Source organism: Styela clava, chromosome 11 (assembly GCF_964204865.1).
Source record: "Styela clava chromosome 11, kaStyClav1.hap1.2, whole genome shotgun sequence".
NCBI lineage: Eukaryota > Metazoa > Chordata > Ascidiacea > Stolidobranchia > Styelidae > Styela > Styela clava.
Genome location: NC_135260.1, coordinates 15,995,087 through 16,011,882, shown reverse-complemented (window position 1 = coordinate 16,011,882; position 16,796 = coordinate 15,995,087). Strand labels below are relative to the sequence as shown.

The 16,796-nt window shown below is 34.6% G+C and overlaps 1 protein-coding gene across 3 annotated transcripts; it reads right to left on the bottom strand.

The window, feature by feature from the left end:
• Positions 1-1,287: 1,287 nt before the first annotated feature.
• Positions 1,288-16,796, bottom strand: LOC120347293 (uncharacterized). 3 transcript variants are annotated; one of them, XM_039417204.2, is made up of 25 exons: positions 16,639-16,796; positions 16,049-16,237; positions 14,520-15,756; positions 14,135-14,397; positions 13,772-13,882; positions 13,351-13,496; positions 11,913-12,053; positions 11,601-11,730; positions 10,566-10,591; positions 10,200-10,319; positions 10,007-10,130; positions 9,703-9,844; positions 8,944-9,043; positions 8,054-8,396; positions 7,370-7,727; positions 6,830-7,205; positions 6,408-6,548; positions 6,100-6,191; positions 5,647-5,771; positions 5,063-5,247; positions 4,339-4,429; positions 4,114-4,256; positions 3,629-3,726; positions 3,238-3,368; positions 1,288-2,564 (listed from the first exon to the last, which is right to left on the bottom strand). In XM_039417204.2, exons 1-25 carry the CDS (start codon positions 16,657-16,659, stop codon positions 2,169-2,171), a joined length of 5,229 nt encoding a protein of 1,742 aa, XP_039273138.2. In that variant the 5' UTR covers positions 16,660-16,796; the 3' UTR covers positions 1,288-2,168. The 3 variants fall into 3 exon arrangements, with proteins under 3 accessions (XP_039273138.2, XP_039273139.2, XP_039273140.2); XM_039417205.2 differs by having other exon boundaries at positions 7,370-7,724; XM_039417206.2 differs by having other exon boundaries at positions 10,013-10,130.

Sequence of the window (16,796 nt, the reverse complement as noted above, 5' to 3'; positions counted from 1 at the left end):
GACTTATCGTGCTACCCCGTATTTTATAAATTTACCTTATTTACTACTCAATTTAAATGTTGATAATGAGGATAATTTAGAAATCAAGAATAATATTTTTTATAATGACCACATGTTAGATATTCACAGTGCGTCAGTGCTGATTGATTATTCAAAACACGTACCACTCGAAAAGACTCAAACTATTAATTTAGTTGAAACATTGAATATTTTAACCGAATGTATTTGATACATTATGATTAGTACAATAATCATATGCAAATTAGAATTACATTCGCGTTATTATTCACAGCAATTCATGAAAAACGTAAACAGAAAGTGATTTTCGTTCGATTACGTGCTCTAGTATACTTGGAGGCATACGCATACATATTAATATTATGGGTAATATTTTAATATTTTTTTCTTTGATTGTTGTAAAAATATTGCATTCGAACTACAACAGCTTGAATTCTACGTTAACGTGTCTCTATTGCTGCTGGACAGTCCTTTTTCTAGTCGGTCTGTGTTTTAAATTTGTATTTTATACGCTATGCGAACACACAACGATTTTGGGCTCGAACTATTAGGAGTGCTGTCTCTATTTTTTTATGTATAAAGTTTAAATAAATGAATAATTTTTATTCCTATAAATTCACGCTCAGATGTTTTGATAATATTAAAAAAAATAATCAATGTTTCCTTTAGAGCCGAGTATTTCTGATATACACTTTACGCACCTTCGAATAGATGATTTAGATTTTAGACTAAGTTAAAATGCCGACTAATTAGCTCATCCTATAACAAATAATTTTTTTTTAATAAAATAGTCACGACGATGCTACATATACCTGAACATAATAGATGATAGAATATTTTAGCAAATACAGGATGGAAAAAAGGAAAAATTAGAAATAAAATGTTGCTTTTTGCAGATGAAGACGTTAATTTAACCCACAAATGGGAGGGAAACGCAAAAATCGCGTAAACGTTCATTGATTCATGTTAGGTACAATATTTAAAATCTGGTACTTTTATTTCGATGAGATTATATTAAAATAAATTTCTTCTTAGATTACTGCTGTATAATCCATTGTTAAGAATTCTCTTGGCTTCGCTTTTACATGCAAAAAATATCTTGATTCTTTAACCATTGATTATTTGACTGTCACGGAATAGCACACTCTACCTAATAATGTATCGTACTATTTTGCTATTCCAATATACTTATCAAGTTGATAAAATACAACTGCTATTGGCTGGACGTATATTCAGCAACGCTTTAGCAAGCAATATTAAAGATTCAAATAATGTAAACATTCCACAAAAGTAATTTTATTTAATTGAAAGCAAATTTGGAATAAATTTATTGTTATAATATAAATATTCGTTACGTTAAAAGATTTTAATTCATTGTCCTTGCAATATGCGATTGATATGATCAAAGTTTAAATGAAAAAAACAAATGAATACATGCCATTCAAATTTTGGCGATATTTTAACGTTATTTTTGGCAATGATTGAAATTTACTTCACTAAATAAATTCATGAATTTATAAAGAGTACTTTCTATTTAACTAGATACAATACTGCTTCTAATATTTGAGTTGTCATATAACATAAACGAAACTATTCTTCTCGTATCCAGAATTCATAAATTAGTAATGATACATTACTGAGACAAGAATGCTTTTAAAAATTCATAAATGTGACCACATAAAAAGAATAGTTCATTTTTCATTTATGTTTTTCACTTATGAAATACCGACAATCGACGGTGCAGCAATGCTTTACACTTGGTCCAAACTTCATACATATATATCTATACATACATTTATATATATATATATGCGCACTAAAACAAAATAAATACAACTTTACGATAGAGAAGTCATGTTTCATTTATAAATTACATTTGCATTCTACAGCGGTTGTTTTTTTACATCGTGTTATCTTGACAGGATTGATCTTGTCGACTTTCTCGAACGGTCAAACCGAAGCATGCCAGAAACAAGAGTTCTATGTACTCAAATCAATATTTTCGTCAGCAACTGGTAATGTTAAAAGTAAAAATTAAAAATACTATTTGCTTATGTTCAAAGTCATCTGTAGTACTACATTTGACCTTTGATCTGTACATTTCAAAAACCTTTTTCTTATACATTTTAAAAGGAAATTTCATACTATAGTTAGTAACTTCCGCGTCTGCCTCTGCTATGCCTTGACCCACGGCGACTGCGTTTTCCATGCGATGACCTTTCGTCCTGGATAGAAAATGTTCTGTTTACATGGTATGATCCTCTCCTCCCACGTTTGCTGGTTGTTCTTCCTCCAATATTCTTGTTTTTTCGTTTTTTGTCTCGTTTGTTTTTCGTTCTTTTTTCTCTCTTCTTTCGGTTTTTGCTCTTTCGCCTTCTATATTCTTCCTCTGAGCTATCTGTTTCAGAGCTGCTTTCATCTGAAGATACGTCACTAACATCTTCGTCAGACGCATCGTCTTCTTGTGTTTGACGACGTTCTCTCATGTGCTTCACGGGATCCTTAAGGAAATTTCTTATCTTTTGGAGATACTGAATCTCTTTACACTGGAAAATAATTGATTGGTAGTTGATGGTCTTTTTTTAAAAGGATGAGCATTTAATGCAGAGGGTATTATTATAATATGGCTAACGTTAAGCTGATATATACATGAATTCAACAAACACCATCAGTATTGTACTCATCTATTCCAAGGTAAAATTTTCACTCTATGATATTGTTTATTTTTGAATAATGCAAGTACATCTCACGTTATCACATATATCTTACATTATCGCGTGTACAATGACTCAGCGTCTTTTCGTCCAACTCTTATTCATGGAAAAATTTTAAAAAGGTTTCACATCCAATTAGGGCTTCAAGTGAACGCGGCATTAATATTAATATGAGCGTAATCTCATTATGTCAGAGACCTTGTGAATATCAGCAATTGGGAACAGAACATAACCATATTTCATAATATTACTATTGTCGGTATTAGACCACTATGTTTAACTTTATTTGAATATGTGCATTATGGTCTTTATTAATCTCTTATTGCCCGAATCATGATAGTCAAATTACAGTTTATGTTACAATATCCATTGTTTGTAATATAATCTGATCACATCTAATTTTGTGACATTTTAAATGAAACTGAAATGTAATGGAAACTGTATTTCTAAACTCTTCGTTTAGTTCAAAAGCTTTTTCTAACAATCTTCTGCCAAGTTTTCTTACCATGAAATAAATGCACACCATTTCGATCATCATGAATGCCCATATTCCCAACCATACTCCGATTATTACTGGTGTGTTGTTTTTAACTGCTTTCGACATTGCTTCAACACATGGTTTGTCGAACTTCAGATCTGTATTTAACATTTCCACAAATCAATACATATAAATAACAAAAAGTGGTCATGAAATTAATAAATATTGAAAAAAAAAAAAAACTTTGAAATATAACATATACCTCAATAACCGTTCATTTTGTCTGGTAGACATGAAGAGAGGGGGAGAGAACATTATGGAATCGATGTCAGTAAAGCAATGTATTAAACTTTTATAAAATGGTTTTGAGAGATGCGAATTACTAAAATTCACAGGAATATCTAAACATTCTATTTACCTGATTGTGCATGACAACTCAGTTTACTGTCGGCCGTAGTTCTACAACAAGACTTTGGTAGGGGACATCTTGATCGGGTAGCAGTGCATTTGAATAATCTGAAATTTTAATAATAATAATAAATCTTAGTAGTATACATATAACTTTTTGCAGACTGAATTTTTTCGGAATCTGAATAGTGTATAAAATTGTGTCATTATATCAAAAAATGACAAGACTGATATTTGAAGTTAAGTTCGTAGCTCTCATTTCATTTACCAAAAAATCCTAATAGAATACTATACGTATGTTACGAGATATTTGTCAGAGTAGCTGCTTTTGCAATCAATCACGAATACGATATCGAAACAGAAAATTTGATGCAAAAGGTGCCTCAATAAATCATTCAAACAAGTATCGAATCCAGAAAGTATCAGATGTATTTATTTTTATTTGTTTTACCCTTTACTTTCGGGGGCCAAGTTAGAGTGTTAGGCAATACTTACTCGTTACTTGACCACTGGGAAGTTTGTGGCTTTTCCATTCCGCAACATTCAAATGTTGATTGCATGAGATCAATGGAATAAGATAATCCAACTCTCGTCTCGAGATTGTACATTTCAATATTACGGTTAAATCTCGATATTGTCTAAAAATTAAATTACACAATTAAAAACATGAGAAATTTCAATTCCCAATATATGTTAAAAAAATTTCTATTGTCAACTTACAAATTCTTTCACTTGGCTAAGCATGGCCCAGAAAACTATCCCTCCGACTGTGAATAAAATACAAAGAATGACGAGCAATGATCCGAAACACCTAAAAATAAAAAAAGATTTCAGAATAAGAAAAAATGCATTTAATTTATCTCCAGTATGGACGTCAAAAATTGTCATTTAACCTAGCTAGATAATTTACGATATTTAAGAAAATAATACCTAACAATTTACAAACAACGCAATGACATAAAGCAGGGGTTCCCAAACCTTAATAGCTCTTGGCCCCTTCCGGGTGTTTTTAGCACTCATGCCCCCCCCCCCCCCCCCCCTGTTTATTATTCCGGTGATATTTATAATGTTATTTCAATTGGTAGATTTCAAATAACAATATGACAAAACAATTCATGCTCAACAAAGTGAATACACTAGTTGAATGTGAAATAACCTTATCAAGCAATGACACTAAGAAGAACGGGGAGTTTTCTTGTAAAAGAAAAGTAAAATCAGTTTTGCGCCAAGTATTGTGGCCCCCTTTAATTGCTCTGTGGCCCTCTTGGTGAGCCACGGGCCCCTCGTCTGAGAACAATATACATACAGCAATTTGATTTGAAAGACACTATTATACTTGGGCGATTTACGAGAACATTCTGTTACACTTAACGATAATAAATTGTTCAATCGCGTCGGTGGTGTTCAACATATAATAATAACCATCTTATCCCGGAGAACTTACTTCAGCATACAGATATTATCTCGTACGAAACCAGCCGCACCATGAAACGCAACAAGGGTTACAACGAAGCCAATAACGAGAACTGCAAATAGTGGATCCAGAAAGATGATCTCAGGATCAGTGATACCGTTTTGATGCAGGTCAATCAATCCCCAGATTCCAAAACCAACCAGTGCTAATCCAGCCTGTAGAATAAGATTGCAGTTGAAAGTTATTAAAAAGTTTTATTGGTGCTCTCGAAGTATGTGCACCAAGATGGCGCCCAACCTGATAACCCTAACCTGACCAGGTTCATACCGGCCAGAAGGAGTACTCCTGTAGTATGCGAACCGAGATGGCGGACACCAGAACGTAGTATGCCAGGTTAGGTTTAGGCAATAATTTTGTACCAATTTTCCTTATTTAAGTTCTATTACGAGGTCGTGGACTAGCCAAGAGACTCCCGTAGTATTTGTACCTGAAATTATGGCCTAACCCTAACCTGGTACACATACTACGTTCTGGTGTCCGCCATCTTGTTCGCATACCACAGGAGTATCCCAGAATGTTCACCCTGGAGTATGTAATATTATAATTAATCTTACCAGTGTAAATATAAAATTGATTGCGAACATTAGATGCTTGGCAAACAAATAACAGCACGATGGTTTCAAATGTTTTTCGCTGTACCATTCCATGTATTCATCTGTTGGTCGCTCTGCTAAGTAATCTGCAAATATAATTATTATTCGTTAAACGTTGATTCTTAAATAGCGCAAGCAAATTTTGCGACAATAGTCTGTTAGCTTTGTGTTCCTTTTATTGAAAATTATGATTATTAATGTAGGTTCTGAATCATCAAATGGCGACTGCAAAGTTTAAATGTAACCTTTTCGATCACAATATAAAATTTAGTTGGGAAATATCTTCATTCAACAAATACTGCTACCGTCGTTATAGCGCCATGCTAAGGCTATTTTTGTGAAATACGGCGATTCTTAGAACAACTTTAACAAGGGTGACTTTTAAAGGTTTATATAAAACGTAGATGACCATACCATGCGATTTGAATTTCTTCTGCGAAGACGGTCGTCTTCTTCTCCTTGATCCTTCATCGGAAGATGATGTGGTACTTCGATTTGCTGACGATCTGAATGGTTGTGATATATTATATATATATATAATATATTATGTACATTGCTGAAAATTTCAGTGAACTACTATAGAGTTATTTAAACGCAATCGTTCATATGCTTACGTTAGTCCGCCAGACACAGATTGTGTAGAATTGTACAAAGGCACTGCATTTAATATTTCGTGCTATATTAAACCAACTTGGTGTAGTTATGTTTGTTTCATTTTATACCTGCTAGCTGATCGTCTTCGCCTGTTTTTGGGTGTTTTGCTTCTAGGATGCCGACTTCGTCCATGAACTGTTAAATCAATTCCACTATCTCCTTGATGCATTCTCTCAGATTTTGAGTTACGCAGACTGCTTGGTAGTGAGCTGCTCAAATGAAAATAATAAAATCTTCAGAATAATTTGTCAGTGAAAAATTTATGAACCTGTACTTTATAAATAGGATCAAAGTTTTGAATAATGCCAAGTTGCTCGTTTTTGTATTGCCAAAATAACAAAAGTACACATGGAGGTATAATAATGCTGTGTGAGCCAGCAATGATATCCTCAACAGAATACATACCCATATAAGCTGATTGCTATTTCTGCATGCAATATATATTTAATATATGACACATCCATATCATGAAATTTGTAGTCTTACGCACCTATGTCGATCTTCAGGAAGTGGCCACGGACTTTCAACGTTTACTACAGTAGCTTGATTGTTTGGCTGTAGAGATGGTTGCTGTACTGGTGCAGATGAAACTGTAGTATTCAAAACTGGAGGTGGTGCTTGAGGCGGAGCCACAGGTAGAGACTGAGTCGCAGGCAGTGCTGGTGGATAGACGCTGGTCTGTTGCTGGGCCCCGAGAGAAATGGTCGGGTAGGGTACAGATTGTTGTGCTGCCGGCGGCAAGGCTTCAACTCTGGGTTGTGGATTTCCGTATTGCTGCGGTGCAGCCGCAGCTAATATTGGGTTGGGTAAAATTTCAGTTGCAACTCCCCCGGCCATCATCACACCTCCGTTTGTAGAATATTGAACTGTAATATATATAGATATATATATACGAAATCTCATTGCATTTAACTCCTATTAAAAGCACTCTGAGATCGAAACAGATTTTAGTAGCATATATAAATGAAGAAACAATAGTTATTAAACAATCAAATATCAGAAATAAAAGGTCATGTCTGAATGAACTTACCTGGTGGTGGAAGATCATCTCCAGTTTGTATCATTGGTGGGGCACTAACGTCAACTACTCGATGTTGGTTATCTTGCAGTTGTGACTGCTGAAGAGACATAAATGGCGGAGAATGAACAGCAGCTACAACAGATTCCTGATTTCGAGGATACGTTGGTTCCGGGTAAACAATACTGGGCTGATGAGTAACTACTGGAAGAGATTGTGGACCAGTCGGATTAACGCTTGTACTACGGATATTCAAATTTATAATGTTCGGATCGTCAGATGGCAAGACATTAATTTGCAGATTGTTATTAAGACTGTTATTTGCTTCTCCTTCAGCTTGTCCGACCGACACATGTATCTGCGGTACCTGCTGAAAACAAGTATATAAATACCATTTTACCTTAATATGTTCAAGTTGTACAATTACAAACACAAGATAATTATTAGAGTATCATAATAGTTCACGCATTCCTGTTTTGTTGATATTGATTTAATTTACACCTGTCTCACACCCTCCATAACACGAAATATGTGAGTATATTATTATAATTATATAATGAGCATATATATAGAAAAAGTATTTGGATTATCAATATATGCGAGAGTGAGATATAGATTGATGCAGAGAAATGGCGTACCTTCAGCGTACAATATACCAACCAGAAGAACATCGTAAATAATTATGTTCAATCTTACTTTGTCTGACTGTTCTTTTTGTTTCTTATCTTTCTTCTTTTTCTCTTTTTTAGGAAGAGGTGGAGCTGCCGAAGAGTTTTGAACCATGGTCTCTTGTATGATTGGTGGTTGATAATATCCTTTTGGATGAGTGGCCTGACGATGAACGATTATGCTTGGATTTGCAATTGGATAAATTCCTGGTATGTCGTCAACACTTCCAGTTCTTCTCGGTATGCGATCAAAGTCGTCTTCTTCTTCGGTGAAGTCTTGTCCAAAGTATGGAAGAGATTGCGGATAGGCGTTTTTCTTCTTTGACGATTGATGCAACGGTATAGCAAGATGTTCCAAACCTGGTCGTTCTCTAAATTTTTGAAATCAGAATATCATTGTATTAACATCCTCGATTAGATTTTTGATATAATTTTACTGATCCTATTAAATTATTTATCGTGATTTGCTTAATGAGTATTATTTAAAAAATAGCCATATCATTTTTGATGTTCAAAAATTAAAACGACAGAAATATGATATTGATTTCATTTTTGCAGGACCAACTAACTAGTTAACCTTTCTCAGGACAAGGCTGCTGCTGTAATACAAGGCTGATGTAGCAGGAGCAAAGATAACTAAGTGATTCAAGGGTCTTGCTGCACACTAACATAAATATATTTCTGTAACGTGTCGGCTGACCAAAGTCAGACTTCCTCAGACATATACATTATTCAACTACAACAGGATGAGAGGATGCATGCACATTTGAACGGTTGGAGTTATGCATGTCAAAGAATCATTTATAGTTTTATTCATTGTGTAACTTCACTGTTATCTCTGACCAATTGTGTTCTATACGTGTATTCAGCTTAATAAATCAACGACAAAAGTGATTGCATTTGCTAAACAAATCTTACTTTTTACGTTTTCCTTCCCTCAGACGAGCAGGAAATGATTTGCTTCCGTTGATGTCCGATACAATTTGAAAGTTTGAACTTACTATCGGATTCAAATGAGCTGTTAAAATAACGATAAATAAAGAATTGTAACTTTTACACTTATTCTCCATAGCTGTATCTTCAAATATGTTATAGTAATTATCATCGGGCCGAGTCACTTTAAATTCATTAGCAAAATAGTAATAAATTATTTTATATGATTAGCATAAATGAATATTGAGATATACAGCGCACCGATTCACTTATACTGACTACATGACATTGCATATGTTCAATATATCCAAAAATATAGATTACATTACATAGGGGCGCATTACACTAGCATATGATATATATATATTTGGCGTCAAAGAATATTAACGATAACAACACTTGATTTAATTCAAAGCAAAAAAACATTATATTAGATCAGTTCAAAGTTTATATTTCTAATTTTTGTACATTTTCAAACTGTTGAAGTATCAGAATAACAAGGAATTGTATATATACAATTTGACTTAGAGCCAGCAACGTTATCGGTAAGGTCGGTATGGTTATTTTCAGTTTCGGTGCATTTGTTGAACGTACCAATTTCAGTGGAACCTTTGTTACGAACGAGCAAAAATTCACAGTGTATTTATGTACATATTGGTTCGAAACAACTGTTCCAAACCTAGTAGATGTGTACGTCAATGAGAAATGCATTGATTAATAATTTGAATTTTTAATGCTTACTACCTTTTGGTGATATGTCAATGTCTGTTTCTTGATCGTTGTCAGCAACTGTATCATAAGCACTTTCTCCTCCTGTTTGTAAAGCAGGATTGTACATATCCTGTAAGGTATCCTCACTCATGAAAGACGAAACACGTTCTGGTTTCTGTAATTATATTTGAAGTTGTAGTTTTTCTCCTAATAGTTTAACAGTATTCTGTAGTTTTCAGGGTACATCGAAATATACATCGCGAGTAAATAGCAACAAATCGCATTAGTACCTAATGTACAACTACCTAGCAATGTGACAACGTACATATCAACTTACACTAACGTTTTGGTCAAGGAATTCTCCTTCGGAAAATGATTCAAATTCCGTGTAATCCGACGGATAAATCTCTGTAACAAACGGTAAAGACGGTTCTGGAGGTGGCGGACTCGGTTGGGTAAATCTAAACGTAAAGGAATTCTTTATAAAATAGGAAATTTTAATCGTATTGTTTATCTGAAAACCACATTACCTGTTTATATCTGACTCGGCTAAAGATATTTCGTCGTCACCGTCAACAGCCTCTACTGGCGGGTTGTTCTTCCGTTTCTTCTTCGATAAACTTCGACTTGATCTTTTAGATGTATCAGAACTGTAGTTTAAAATAATTCATAAATGTTGAATCGGTTCATAGAATTTTGTTTTGATTTAGAAAAAAATAATCCGGGGAGTGAAAATATTTAAACAAGATTAATTTTCGTTTTTTTTAATGAGTTCATTCTCTCTTGTGCTATATAGATACTCCTTTTATTATATCTGGCATATTGGAATATCACAATATTCTATTATACATGTAATCACGTTCAATCAATTTAAAATGATGCGAACCAATTCCCACCTGTATTGATGTTCTGGTGGAATTGCCTGAAAAAGAAAAAGATAATTTGCGTCATTGAATATTTTTAAAGTCTAAAAAAAAAAATTTAAAATTATAGTTCAGTATGTAGTCGCAACCTATATTATGATACCAGATAAAAGAATTCCCCAGATATCTTATCTCGTGAATGTGAAATCCACATCAAATGCTTCATTTTTGTGTCCAAATAAATCAATTAAAACCATTTTCAAATACGATACAACGCTCGGAAAAATTATTCAAATATTTAAATGTCTCGACAACTTGACTAAGATCCGATTGTTTTAGTGCAATCTAAGTTATTGTTTGGACAATAGCCGCCTTTTTTTCAACTTCTGAATAAAAATTTCTATTTTTCAGAGTCAAATATGAAAGCGTCCACTACAGGATTATTCATATTTTTACGAATGTACTTGATAAACTTCTCAGTATTTTTTTTACCTGGCTCCCCCAAAAAACTCGTTATAGCTACGGAAGTTGTGGGCATCAATTCGATATAAGTTAGTTATCATTTATCGTGTTTTTAGGAATATCATGTACTTCGCTCCAGGAAACCCATAAGCATGATAATTTTTTTGGACTTGTTATTTAGCACATCCCCCTAATACATCGCGTGAATTATTATTAATAAAGAAAATAAGGACCTCCTGAAGTATGTGCACCAAGATGTCGCACAACCTGAACCCTAACCTGGTACACAACCTGAGTTCAGGTTGTGCGCCATCTTGGTACACATATTTCAGGAGGTCCTTATTTTCTTTATTAATAATAATTCACGCGATGTATTAGGGGGATGTGCTAAATAACAAGTCCAAAAAAGTTATCATGCTTATGGGTTTCCTGAATCGAAGTACATGATATTCCTAAAAACACGATAAATAATAACTAACTTATATCTTATTTTCTTTATTAATTTCGAAAGTTTCATCATTTCTAGTTTTTGAATGCGTTAATGCCTCTATAGTCCACAGGCAAAGATCTATTGATATAAAGAAAAGCAATATGAGAATCTCTTACCTGAACTGGTAAAGGTGCTATGATTTTTGCAAACGCGTCTTGGTGCTTGGAGTCAAGATTTTTTTCACGAAGTTTGGTTTTAGGAAATACGTCCTCGTTTTCACCAGGATACCTATGGTGGTATCCAAGGCTGAAAATAATTTAAATTCCAATGTAAGTATTTGACCGAACAATCAGAATTTATTCACGCCATAATGGTGATTGTCATAGGCCCGACGAGTTCCAGATGACCGCAGAACTCCGAATCATGCTTTAACGTATATCTAAAGTATAGCACGGATTCAAAATCAAATTTTATTTTATGCATTTTACCTGTTCGCTTTCTCGATAAGCTTGTTTAGTTCGTCTCCAGTTTCGGGTACAGTGTCATAAGCATCCGTATCATATGTATTAGCATGAAGGCTAACCAAAGCTTGCTTATTTATTGCATTTCGAGGGTCTTCGTATGGATTTCTGTTTAAAATGATTATTCACAAATTTTATTGATGCAATGTAAACATTGATGGCAATAATATAATTAAAATTGAAAAGAAACTACTGCAAATGGCCTTCCCTTGCCACTGTGAAATGATTTACCATAATAATAATAATCTGCTATGGAATGCGTTAGCTATATTTTTAAAAAATTACTTATTTCATTACTGCATACCAATGAATATCCTTACAAATCATTTTATAAGGCAAAACGAATTCGAGCTAGATTTTCATGGTATTGCTTTACAGTGCAAATTAGCATTTCATCACCAATCAATAGCTAGATTAATTCAAGATAATTCTGATCTGAAGTTAAAATTTCCGACCACGCTGTTTAACCTTTCATCTAAAACTCGGAGGGAGGTTTTTTCTTAGCTTCAAGCTTACTGATTTTCTTTAATGCAGCCTACTTTTTCCTGAAATCGCTTCCTAAATATATTTTCCTGAAATTTCATGCAAATATATTTTTGTTTTATTCCGTACATAAATCTATCAAACGTTTGTAGGAAATTTAATTATAAATCTAACTAAATTGGAGCAGGTAAAACTGACTTCTACTGCCCTAAAAAGAAGGAAATCGATCAAAAATCCCACATAAAATATTATTCGATTTACACAAGGCTTCTCAATTTGTAAACCTTTTATCTAAACTTTTCCATATCACATGATAATCTATCTGGCAATCATGACCCTGGCACACGTATCCTGATTGGGAAAGTCGGCAAATTTATGTCCGTAGTGTTTCCATATGGCCCGAGGCAAAATGCAGCAATACGAGCTAAACCTGGCTAACCAGTATTCTTTTTTATAAGAAAATTTTTATAGTGAAAATATTCTAGCAACTATTTTTCTAGCAACAATTTTAGCCTAAAGCCCTTTTTTACAGTGAGTTATCGCAAAGTCGATCTTCTTATCTAAAATATCACATGCTTTGATTTTTGTCAATTTGTTTTTACGTCACAATAATTTTTACAATGAATGTGAAATCTCATGACTTCTATAAATTAAAAATTTCTGAAAGATAATTGACATTACTGCAAGGATATGGGATTTAACAATGATTATCAGACTTTTTATAATTAATATTGTTCTTTCATTTACGTAACCATATTTTTCTCTGAATTAAACTCTTCGATATATAGAATAATCGTTATCTTACCGATTCGACATAGCCAACTAAATTTTAATTGTGTTATCCTCTATTGGTCCATGCCCAACAAAACCAGAAGACAGTCTGTGTTCCTAACCATACAATGAAAAAAACGTGATAACTTACTGGTCAAAATCAATTACTCTGTGGGCCGAAACTGACCCACTAGGAGATCGACTTCTGCTGCGTCGTTTATCTTTGGATCGTTTTCTTGATGATCCTCTCTTTCGTCCGCTTCTACTTCTTTTCAGCGAGTGATCACCATCGGGATTCTTGAAAATAAATATTACAAATTACTTGTCGCAAAACCCCAAGCTGAAATGAAACTTCAAAATGTTTTTGCTGAGAGCTATTATTGTTTTAGCAAGAATAAATTTCCCCTTCGACTCACAGAACAACAAAAACAACTATGTGCATTGCAATAAATTAGACAATGAGAATTGGAACAAAGGCTTAAAGCATATCTTAGAATTGGCTGATATTTTTATCCGCAGTTCATCTATGCCTGCTAATGCGGCTAATGTGGGCCACAATATTCGTAACTTACGTTTGAAAAATCGATTACACGATCAGCTGGAGGATGATGACGCTGATTGCGTTGCGACAACTCTGAATCATCTCCATCGTCAGACCACATTCCACGACCAAGAGAAGCAGTCTGAATGAATGAAAGTTTTTTGAGTAAATTCAAATCTGATAGTTGATGGTATTTTTTAAATGCTCTTTTATGTAGACATGGCTTTGAGAGTAATGGGATTTCTCTCATTGACTGAAGCCTGCAAAATCATGTTTTATTCAGTCTTATTCTCAAAATGGTAAAGGTTCTATTTCAATATGAGCGACATGAGAAAATAATAATTGTTTCGCACTATCACATTTTTTTCGTGAATACAAAATTAACATTACAAACCTTATCTTTTACGTGGTATATGTTCGGCCGGGCTTCATCTGATGCAGTTGGTTTATCACTGTGCCGTTGTCTGTGAACTCCAATGTCTGGTGCGGTAACTGGGATGTTCCTTTGCTTAGGTGGAAGTTTGGGCGGGGCTCCCATTACGGACTCTCCAAAATCGGACGCGGTTCGAGCTCGCAATGAAGGATCGCCATCAAAATCGAAAGCTTCTGGAGAATACGATTCTGGAAAAATTTGAGCATGCGGTTCTGCTACGAGAGCTAAAAACATTGCGAATTACAGGTGTTTATTCAAAATTAAAAATATTTTTACCCACGGTTTCAAATAAGCAAAGTATTTGCGAATTTGTTGTTATCGATTTGAATCATGCAACATAATTTACCATGTTCTGAAGGTCTCCTTGCGCCGAGTCCCGCTGCTACGCCCGCTTCCTCTTGTCGTTTCAACTTCAATTCCCTTTCCCGCTGTTCCAATGCCTTTTTCAAAGACAGGGGAGTCAAAACCTGTGAATCGATTTCTTGTTCGTCATCTACATGTGTTCCGTTCACAACGATAGGACTTTCTGCTTCCATTTCTGAATCACTGCTAGATGATGAGGACGATGACGAGTGATGATCAATCTTTTTCGAGCTATCTTCGAACACAGAAGCATCTTGTCCATGCAGAGCGGCTATCTTGGGTTGTTTCAATTCATTTGCATTGATTCCGGATTCTTGTTCACCTTCTTCTTCCGATTCGCTGGATGACGATGAAGAAGAGTCACGATTCAACTGTGTGGAGGAATCTGCATTGTACTCTTCATTTTTATCTTCTTTTAATTCAGTGGTATCAGGGTTTGCTCTAATAGGTTTTTCATCTAGTTGTTTTTTACTTTCTAAATTTTCCTCCTCTGCGTCAGAAGAAGAAGACGACGATGGAAGTCGTTGAGTTTTTTCGGATGCGGATGGTATCCTATCATTCTCATCTCCAGACTCCGACGAAGAAGACGATGGCGTATCCAGAACGACAGGAAGTTCTTTGGCAGATAGTTTTTCAACAGGGGAAGTCGGTTGATCTTGTGTATCCTCGTTATCACTTCTACCAGGCGAAGAATTTTTGTCGAATTCTAAATTTCTTTTGCCATCATGTTCAATACCGCCATCTGCGTTCCCTTTGTCAATTTCTCCTCTTTCGTCTTCGTCTGAATCTGAAGAGCTAGAAGATGACGACCGCGCTCGACTTCTTATTGTAGAAAACTTTCCCGGAATGATACCATTATCATCGTCAGCTTCGTGATCTGAATGAGATGGAATTATTGATGTTTCGTTCACAGGACTAATGTCATAAGATCCAGTAAATCCATGCGGCTCTTCTTCTTCAGAATATATTGAGGAAGAATCTTTGTCCTCATCTGAATGAGTTGAGATATTCTCGTTCTCAGAAGTCCGAGATATTTCTTTCTGTTTCTTTTCAGTGTCTAACTCAGAAGAAGACGGCGTATCATCTTTTGCAAGAGGAGTAGAATCTTCTTTCTCAATCTGAGGGTGCGGTGTCTCCTCAATATCAGAATCCGAAGATTCAGAAGATGACGAGGAAGAATCTTTTAGCATTCTTTTTTTCAAGTTGTTATCAATCGATACCTGCACAAAACGTATATGTCAGTTTTAATAATTCAATGTTGTGACGCGCAACATTGCCTTTCTGTAATTGACCCTGTCGAAAATCAACTGGATGGTTTCGGGAATGACGGGGGGCATAGTTACTCACTGGGCAATCCAGAAATCTGGACAATTATATTTAACCTGCAATTCTTAAACGTACCAGCCACTAGTAGCACACAACGTAGCGGTATCTGTATTTGTAAGTCTACTTTTGTGAATCGGTGTCACAAATATTGATATTACTCGAATTGAATCAAAACTAGTTAATTACTTGATTATTATCTGTATCTTCTTTTTGTTCTGACTCCGAATCTGTCTCTGCGTTCTCAGTTTCCCACTCTCCCTCGGTTTCTGAATTAAATCCGTTTGTATTTTCGTCCGTGCGTAGTTTATGACGGTTTTCTAAAATTTTTTTACGGAAGGATTCTTCTTCGATTGGCGATGGCGTTCGGCTTCCTTCCTGAAAAAAAAAAACATTTATTACAAGTTTGAATCAAAAATGTTTCTAATGATTCTGACGAATGAAATAATGTTCTAATAAGAATGAGATTTGTTACAAACAGAATTGATCAAAATTCATTTTTACAAACGCTGAAAGAGAATGTAAAGATAAATGAATCCCAACCACTACGAATTGCTTGGGGCATAAACCATTAACCCAATGTCGCGCTAGATGCAACTAGATATAGGTTGGTTCAATTTTAATATATCATCGACCTAATATTTTCGACATATGCTGTGGGCACAAATACATGAATATACCGATCAAAAAGTACATTTAATTAAACTGTAAAAAAGGCTTCACAGTGGCTTGCTTTAAAGCTATTTCATTATTTCTAATTATTACTTGAATGTACTCACTTTCAAACTTTCATCTTCCATCACACGGAACGAGGTTGGATAGAAATTTGAAATGAAGTATTTAGAAGCTAATGATCGTAAAAATATAAATAAGTTTAGTTATTTTTTATATTGGTGATCTACTAGTTTGCTGCACTAGTCAACCACACTGACTGACT